Below are 8,459 nucleotides of genomic sequence, written 5' to 3' on the forward strand. Positions count from 1 at the left end.
TGGCATTAGACTAATATTAGCTCCAAGGTCACATAATGCCTAGTTAAATGATTCATTCCCTACAGGTATAAGAAACAGAGAAAATCCTAGGATCATTTAACATTGATGGCAACTTATTATGAACTGTTGCATTACATTTCTCTAATAATGCAATAGTTTCAAATTCTTTGAGCTTTTACTTGTTTGAGAGGTTGTCTTTTAGAAACTTTGCATATGTAGGCATCTTAGTGATTGCTTCCATGAATAATATGTTCAAGTGAATATTTCTAAGACCTTGCCAACTGTTGATCAAGTTTTGTTTTCTGACATTGTTGATGACAGGGCAAGGTAATATGATATTTGGTCTGTCTTGATGATTTTTCGGTTTTCTCTTTGCTCATTTTAGCTCATCTATCCTACTTGATTTTGTGGCTAGTATAGTATTTTATCATGTTAATTCAACTTTCTCTTTAAGGTTTAATGCAATTCTCTCTAATTCCTTCTCTGTTTCAGATTTCCTACATATATTTCTGCTCCTAGCGATAATGGTTTTGCATTGCTCTTACAGGTTTTATGGCTGACTTAACAATTTTCCTTGGTCTTGCAATTGTGTAGGTCTAGATTATACTATTATACCTTAAGATAAGAAGTGATTAATCTTATTGAGTGCCTAGCATTCACCTATTCTCTTTTTAAATAATTTGCAGGTAATAGGTAAAAGAATGTTCATATGAGAAGAACGACCAAGGCATGAGAGGAAGATAAGATTTTATATTTGAAATGATAAAGTTTAAGTGTTTAAGTTTCATAATTACGTATATATTTAAAGATAATGTTTTAAGTTAGGTGATACTGAACAAAAAACATTTTTCAACTTTTTCCTACAATTGAGTGTTTCAAAATACTGATATGTTTAATGATACAATCTCAATTTGTGTATAGGTGTGAAATGAGTTCAAGTGGTTTGGTTTATAAGAAAATTTTTTATGAAATAAAAAATTTTAAATAGCAAATTACTTGTATTAAGTTTGAGAAGAGTTTTCATATCATTACCTTCCATGCATGAATCCTTTGGATTCATCAAGGAAGGTGCTTAATTGGAGGGTATGTGACACAAACATAGGATGATCATGAAAATGCATCAATTAATAACATAAAATAACACAATGGTCCAGTAGGTCAATTAGTGGGTTCACATATATCCTCTTGAATCTTATATATGAATGATTAAGACTCAACTCCAACTTTGGAAGGAGATTGTACAGTATGAATTAAGCTTATGAATAAACAGTATGAAAATTTTCACTAGACAAAGAAATCGTGTCATTCTTTGGTGCTTGCCCATGTGAAATTAACAATCGTATACATAATTGTAACTCTCATATGACCTAGATAGTCATGCTAGTGCATATAAACTTTTGGGCTAGATAATTTTGTTTTAAGACTATGTAAATTTCAATTTATTTTATGATTGTATAATACAATATTGAGGAGACAACAAGAAATTTCTTTGTTACACATTTTTGGCTTGGGTTTTAGAAGTGACACAAAGAAATTGTTTGTTATGTTCACATGCCTTGAAGTTCTAACATCTCTTGAATTTTTTTGTTTACACATAGTATATCCAGGATTGTGCCCATTACATTAGTTAATATGAGATTGTACCCAAAAGTTTGACTCCAAAGATAAAATAGTATTGAATGTCTTTTTGCGGCTGTAAATACAAGATGAGTGCATTGATTCTTTCAATGAATAAAATGAAAGATTCGTGAGAGTGACAAAGAAATGTAGTTTTTTTTAGGTTTTTCTTTTTTGTGTGTAAAAAATCTAACCTTTTGTTCTTCAATCTAGACTCAATTTATAAAGTTAGATTACGTTTTGTTTGGATTGAGTTGTCGTCCAAAACCAATTGAAAAATTCGATGAAGAAAAAACTCGATTAGAGTTGCAATGGATAGCTTTAAATACTCTTGGCATTGGTAGCAGATCCGTGTCATGAATGACTTGCTTTATCTATATGTTTAGCATAAAAAATCCAGAAGGTTCAACGGGTACATACCAACTTGCACACGATTGAAGTATAGGTTTAATTTTAAGAGGTGCACGATTGGATTAAAGTGAAACACAATTTGATTGAATTATATGTCACAACTAGGAGGTTTTCAAAAACTGCATAACAGGAACGATTTACATGTGTCACACCTAGAATGGTATTTTGTGTCACAACTGGGACGAGTTCTTGAAGCAGCAAGCAATCGCGACTGGACACATGGCAAGCTGGATGTATGGCATGGCATAACTGGAATGTAGAGTGTCATAGCTAGAACACTTTTCAAGTGTCACAGTTGGAAAATTTAAAGCGTTGGACACGTGGCAGCGATGCACGACTTGGACAAACTTGCTCAGACACGTGGCCATTGGCTTGGACACATGACAATGATCCATTGTAATAAAGTGTCATGGCTGGGACACTTTTTAAGTGTCCCTGTTGAGACATTTTAAGTTCCTGTTTCTTGGACACGTAACTTGATAGAGTGACCTGACTGGACAACTTTACACTTGGCAAGGCTGAGCAATTTACAAATGACATGAAACCCTCTGATGTCACGACTAGAATTATTAGAACATCATTGTTAGACCTTTTCTCTTTTCAAGTAATTTTAATTTCCAAAACATTGAACAGTTAACGCACTGTTTGATCACGGGAGGGGTACGACCATATTTTCTTGCTTCAAATTAATTTGCAAATTTCACACTTTATCGATCTTGTAATGCATCATGCATTCTTTAGACATGTTAACAAATTAAATTTATGTTTTTATCATCATCAAAACATTATGGTATAACAGTCTTAATATGGTATCCACTGTATCTTATATCTTTAAAACTAAGTATAATGCATCATGAATATTTAACTTGGTCTATTGTTTAAGAAAATTTTGGCTCTTTTAGAGCCTTCAATTAGGTTTGTTGATTTTGAAATAGCATTCACTTTGACTTTAATAAATACTAAAGTTGAGAAAAATAATCTTTGAAAATTATATGTGTCATTGCACCAAACGCATATCCTTATCATTTTTTGAAATCAATATTTCAATTTTGAAGTATATATCCATTTTAAAAAAATAAAATAAATTAGCCATAACATATACAAAATAATGAAAGGAATGAGTAAATGGTAACCAAAAAAAAAAAAAAAAGCAAAAGAGGGTTCATGACTCTATAAATTCAAAACAAGAAATGTATAAAAAGGAATAAACACTAATATTGGAAATCTTGGGCATACATATCACTAGTCAAGTGTTCTATATTCTTGATCTGAAAGAAATTTGAAACATCAAGATTTGCAAGATCGACTGAATCAAAATAATAAAAGAAGTTTGACTTTAACTTTTTCTCATTAATTAATGCTTGTTATAGGTCTATTAAATGTTTGAGCATACGATAAGTATACAATCAATGACGTTTTCCACAATATTGGTAACACTTGTTTTCATTGTTTTGTGTTTTATTTAGTATCCTTGTCTGTCTCTCCTATTTTGCTCTAGTCTTGTTCTATTTTAAGTGGTGTATCTGAGATTTTCTATTGCAAACATCTTTAGATCAAAATTATTTTTTCTATGACTTTGTCCATGCACACGATTACTACTATTGGTTGTCACATTCACCTCAAGGAATGATGTAATGCCAATAAGGCTATTTTGATGGTTATTTAGTAAGAATTTATTGTTTTGATCCAAAACAAGCAAACATGAGATTAGTTTAGAATGCCTTTTTAAAATTTTTTCCCAATATTGTTGCTATAAGAGTATATTTGAATGCTGGAAGGTGGAGAAGCTTTTATAATATATTTTCTTCAAATATTTTCTCGTCACATAACCTCAGTCGAGAAAAGATCTTAAACAAAACATAATTGTATTCACTTAAAGATTTATGATTTTATAAAAGTAGATGAGTCCAATCATATTAACCCATTGAATGTATTATTGATTTCTAATGTTCAAATCTCTTTTAAAAAAATTTCACAATTCTAGTAGATCTATTATATCCACATATTTAATTTAAAATCTTTCATGGATGTCAAAGAAAAATGGTGACCTCGGATTTGTCCTACTAGCACGCTTTGTTTCTTTCTTTAATTACTTTTTTAAGACTCATAAATTCCAAGGGAAAAACAGTTTCAAAAGCTCATCAATATAATTTTCTCCATCTAATCTAATCTTAGAGCAATATACTAGAGTTTTACAAAATTCAATATTTTCACAAACTACATGTTGATGAAAATAACAAAATTAGCACTATGATAAAGAATGTATATTTCAAGACAAAAGTCATTGTGTTAGAACTCCATGATTTGTATTGGGAATAACTTTTTTATTTGAAATTTCATATTCAAATATTGTCTCTTATTTGCAAACTTTTGATTTGTGATTAACATGTATAATTTTGAGTTTTAATTTGCACTATTTAAAACCTTAGTTTTGATATCATTAGGACTTTATATTCATATTTTTCTACAATTTCTGCTAATTTAAGGATGCAAATAGGAGATATTATAATTATAATACACATAAATATTTATAATTTTTATTCATCAAAGGCTATAATAATAACAATGAAAATTTAAAGGGTATAAGTATAAAATATTCACATTCTACATAAGCAAACTAGAAATAATTATAAAAAGAATATAAATATAAATGTTCGCATTTTCTATATAGAAAAGAAAAAAGAGTTATAATTAGAAGATAAATACAAATGTTTGCAATTTGCTTGAAAAATATAAAATGTGAATATAATTATTATTTATATAAACTATTCTAAGCATATGTAAGTGACTATTTAATCCATATGAAAACCTTTAATTTACATAATAAACCTTCAAGGTAGTTATCTTTTATTTATTTGGATGTAAAAAATACCCGGGTGTGAATATTATTACAACACCACTTCCACTTAGTGATAGCCATAAAAACTTTGCAAGGTCCCATGCCTGTTTGATAGAGCTGGTCCAGATTCGAAGAAATTTGGGAATTTCTAATATGTTCCAGTAAGAAAAATGGATTGATTACATCAGATTCAAATTTGGGGGAGTTTAATGTTTCTTTCTAGTCCACATATAAAATCCAGTTATATACATTAAAATAAAGCAGAGGACTAGATTTACAAACCAAGGGCACCAAGTGGTGTCTTCCCTTGACCAGCCTCAAAATAGAAGATCAACATAGCCAACATAGCAATTCTAGCATGTTTAATCTCAGCCACCTTCAGTCTGTCCAGCTTCTCAGTGTCAGGAATATACACACCATCCTTAATCGTCCCTGCAAGACATAATGGATCAAAGAATTTGCCGCCAGGGTAGCCTTGTTCGCCTGTCGCATTTGCAAAGTTCTCAGCTGTTCTTGACCATGGCGTCGCCCATTCCACTGACTGAGATTCCGGGTTGAAAAAGTCCACCCACCTCTTGCTCTCAACCCATCCCATCAGGAGAAGCTGTGTTCCCAGGAGTGAACCGAAGGAGAATGGTGCTATAGCACCCGGGTCAGCTCCAGCCTCGAACCAGGGGATCCCGCTCCATGCTTGTCCAACGAAGATACCAACAACTGCTACCATCGCCCACCGCCCGTGAATCAGTTCTGCCTCTCTGTACCACCTCAGGAATGCTGGGTCCTTGCCAAGGCCCAGTGGGTCGAATCCGTAGTCGCCTGGAAGCCTGCATTGCATATTATTATTTTAATGAATTTCCTAAAATGAAAGTAGCAAAAAGGAGGACTTGCATATGATCACCCATCCTAGTCCTACTCTGGCCCCAGCAAGCTTACGAATTATGATGGGATTCGGCATAGGCAACAAAAGAACAATAAGAGAGTAAAAAATATAATTAAGAGAAAAACTTACGAGCCATCAAGCCACTCAGGGTTGAGGAAGTTGCCGCCACCTCTAACACCTGGAATCCAAGATTTCTTCGGCGGAAGAGCGGCTACAACAAACGACTTCCGAGAACCAACAGCTCCACTACTTCCCACTCTGGTAGAACCCAATAGGGCCTTGGGGGTCTTCTTCCCTCCATTTAGAAATGGAGAACCCAACCCGTTGAGCACAGCGGTAGATGTTGCAGCCATGTGTTCTGCCCTACTTCCAGATGAAACTGAATGTGAAGAATATTTGAAGAAGGGTTGATGAGCTTGGTGAAGATCTAAAGGAGGATTTCTAAAGAGCCAACTAGGATAATGAAATCCGGGGAGGAAATCTGAGGAAGAGTCGTGGATAGATTACGGACCAATGAGAAGTTGAAGTCCATCCACATCTTTGTATTTGCTTCAAATATGTGGACCATATCTTTGCCTCCCGCCTCAACCCTGGCTCCTTTCACAACTCATAATATCACAAACGTTTGGCCCACGATCAATCGATATCTATTTTTCTTTCTTTCACCAGTATTTCAGATACAAGAAACATCATTTATAAGGATATTATTTATTTTAAATTTTATTAAAAATTTATTAATTTCCTGAAATCATGTTTAAGATCTTATTTCCAATTTTTATATTTAATTTTAAAATTAATAAATTTTGAAGTGGAATTCCAATTTCGGATTTGTTGTTCCTAAAATCGTGCTTTTTACGGTCAATTAGGACATGTGAACCACCCGGGGATAGTTTTAGCATAACCTTGTGTGGGGTGAAATGACCAAAATACATATGAAAAGTAGTACAGTTGAGAAGAAAATAGAAAAAAAAAAGAGAAATAAATATTTAGAGAGACACAACCTATGTGTATAGAAAATTTCCACATAGGAAGATGCCACGAAAAGATAGCCATGTGCATAGAATTTAAAAAGGACACACCCTCATGTGTCTATAGACACACACCCATGTGTGCGGAGTAGAATAAAGAAAAAGAGAAAGGGAATTATGATAAGGATATATGGGTCGTCTTAAACAACAATATAGAGATCTCAGGTACACAATAGTACTTTACGTGTCTAAGAATTAAGTCATAGTATAACACAAGATATATTGTTAGGTGAAAGCGAGAGCGAGCCAAGTTAAATAAAGACTCGAGGTGGAGGCATGCTAGACATCATAGGATCATTACGAGAGAACACCATAAGTACGCATTCATTACTACCTGTAGTAGAGCACATTTGCAGTAGGACATTAGACGTGTAATAGGGTACTTGCTTACAGAATAGCTCAGTTAAGATACAGTTTGCAATAGTGGGACAAACGATCGACCTAGTGTACAATTTTAATTACAGTTTCCAAATTCAGATACTTCTATCAAGTTCAGTATGTTCATGTTAGATAGGAGTCCAAGAAGTGGTTCCTCTATGACCAAACGGGACATAGTTTGATCCAAAAGTTAAGATATATAGCCTAACATTCCCTAAAGTTTAGTGTGGGCACAGAGATGACAGATAAAACCTATCATCATCCCTATAAAGTTTAATGTCAACTTTGGATAACAGAGTCTCCGACTTACTAAGTGTTTATCACTCACTTATTTACTTTCATGTATACAGGTATAGGTGATCATAACGACTGTGAGACGAGCGGTAGCAAAGGGCCTAAAGTAGCAAGGGTATTTTTGTCATTTTTGCATATCCAACTTTTATCAGTTTTATTTTATTATTATGAGTACATTTATGTATTTGACTACACATTGTTATTTTTTAATTATGTTTGATTTATGATATTTTTTGTATGCTTCTAGTTTGGTTTTACAAGGGTATTTCAATAATTTTATCAAGTTTAATGAATGAGTTTTATTCAATTACTTTATGAACTTCTTACATGATTTTATTTTAAATGAATGCTCAGAATAGTCAATTTAGTGACACTTTTCTTTGGAGGGCAATACTTCTGGAAGAGGGTGTTACAATGATGAATCTCATGATTATCTAGCTATAACTCTAATACTTTCACATGTCTAATTCGATATACATAATTATCTTTCCACTTTTCTCAATTTTTCTAAATTCAACCCAAATCTACTTTAGTCAGGCTTTGTGTCGTCTTCCACCCAATTGATCACCTCTTATTTATTAATCACCTTAACTTTCCTCTATTAAGGCTCTTATATTTATACCATATTCTAGCACATAACATAGGGGTAAAATCATTATTTTTCTATTATGTATAGGCATTACTAACCATGTACACCTATACATAAAAGGCTATGCACGGGTGTACACTCCTTGGAGTCATGACCGTGCATCTCAATCTCTGACTAATAGCATCCTAACATTGACTAACATCCATTAACTGTTAATCTAACTTATCATGATCGTGCACTACTTTAACTCATGGTTAAACATCCTTTAATTTTATGTACGAACGTGCACCCTATAATGCAAACTCATACATGACCTTATTATAGCACTTATAGGCATACACCTATGCATGGTAGAGTTATTTGCTACCTATGGTGTGTACGATCATGCATTGTCGTCTGCCTTATTATAACAACCATTTCTAA

At 33.0% G+C, this 8,459-nt stretch overlaps 1 protein-coding gene and 1 long non-coding RNA gene across 2 annotated transcripts; one reads left to right on the forward strand and one right to left on the reverse strand.

The window, feature by feature from the left end:
• Positions 1-324: 324 nt before the first annotated feature.
• Positions 325-896, forward strand: LOC123214087. The gene is made up of 2 exons (XR_006501811.1): positions 325-547; positions 687-896. It is a non-coding gene; the product is annotated as an uncharacterized LOC123214087 (long non-coding RNA).
• Positions 897-4,994: 4,098 nt separating this feature from the next.
• Positions 4,995-6,235, reverse strand: LOC123215147 (chlorophyll a-b binding protein CP24 10A, chloroplastic). Its single transcript, XM_044635218.1, has 2 exons — positions 5,877-6,235; positions 4,995-5,691 (listed from the first exon to the last, which is right to left on the reverse strand). The coding sequence occupies exons 1-2, from the start codon at positions 6,098-6,100 to the stop codon at positions 5,142-5,144; spliced, it is 774 nt and encodes a 257-aa protein (XP_044491153.1). The 5' UTR covers positions 6,101-6,235; the 3' UTR covers positions 4,995-5,141.
• Between the last annotated feature and the right edge of the window lie 2,224 nt (positions 6,236-8,459).

This window comes from Mangifera indica, chromosome 4 (genome assembly GCF_011075055.1).
Source record: "Mangifera indica cultivar Alphonso chromosome 4, CATAS_Mindica_2.1, whole genome shotgun sequence".
NCBI classification, from domain to species: Eukaryota; Viridiplantae; Streptophyta; class Magnoliopsida; order Sapindales; family Anacardiaceae; genus Mangifera; species Mangifera indica.

What these genes read in the sequence shown, in the direction of transcription:
- LOC123215147 (XM_044635218.1), bottom strand. Translation starts at nt 6,100, where the DNA reads ATGGCTGCAACATCTACCGCTGTGCTCAACGGGTTGGGTTCTCCATTT. An exon ending in CCTGAGTGGCTTGATGGCTC is followed by an intron (nt 5,692 to 5,876) that starts GTAAGTTTTTCT and finishes TATGCAATGCAG; the next exon opens with GCTTCCAGGCGACTACGGAT.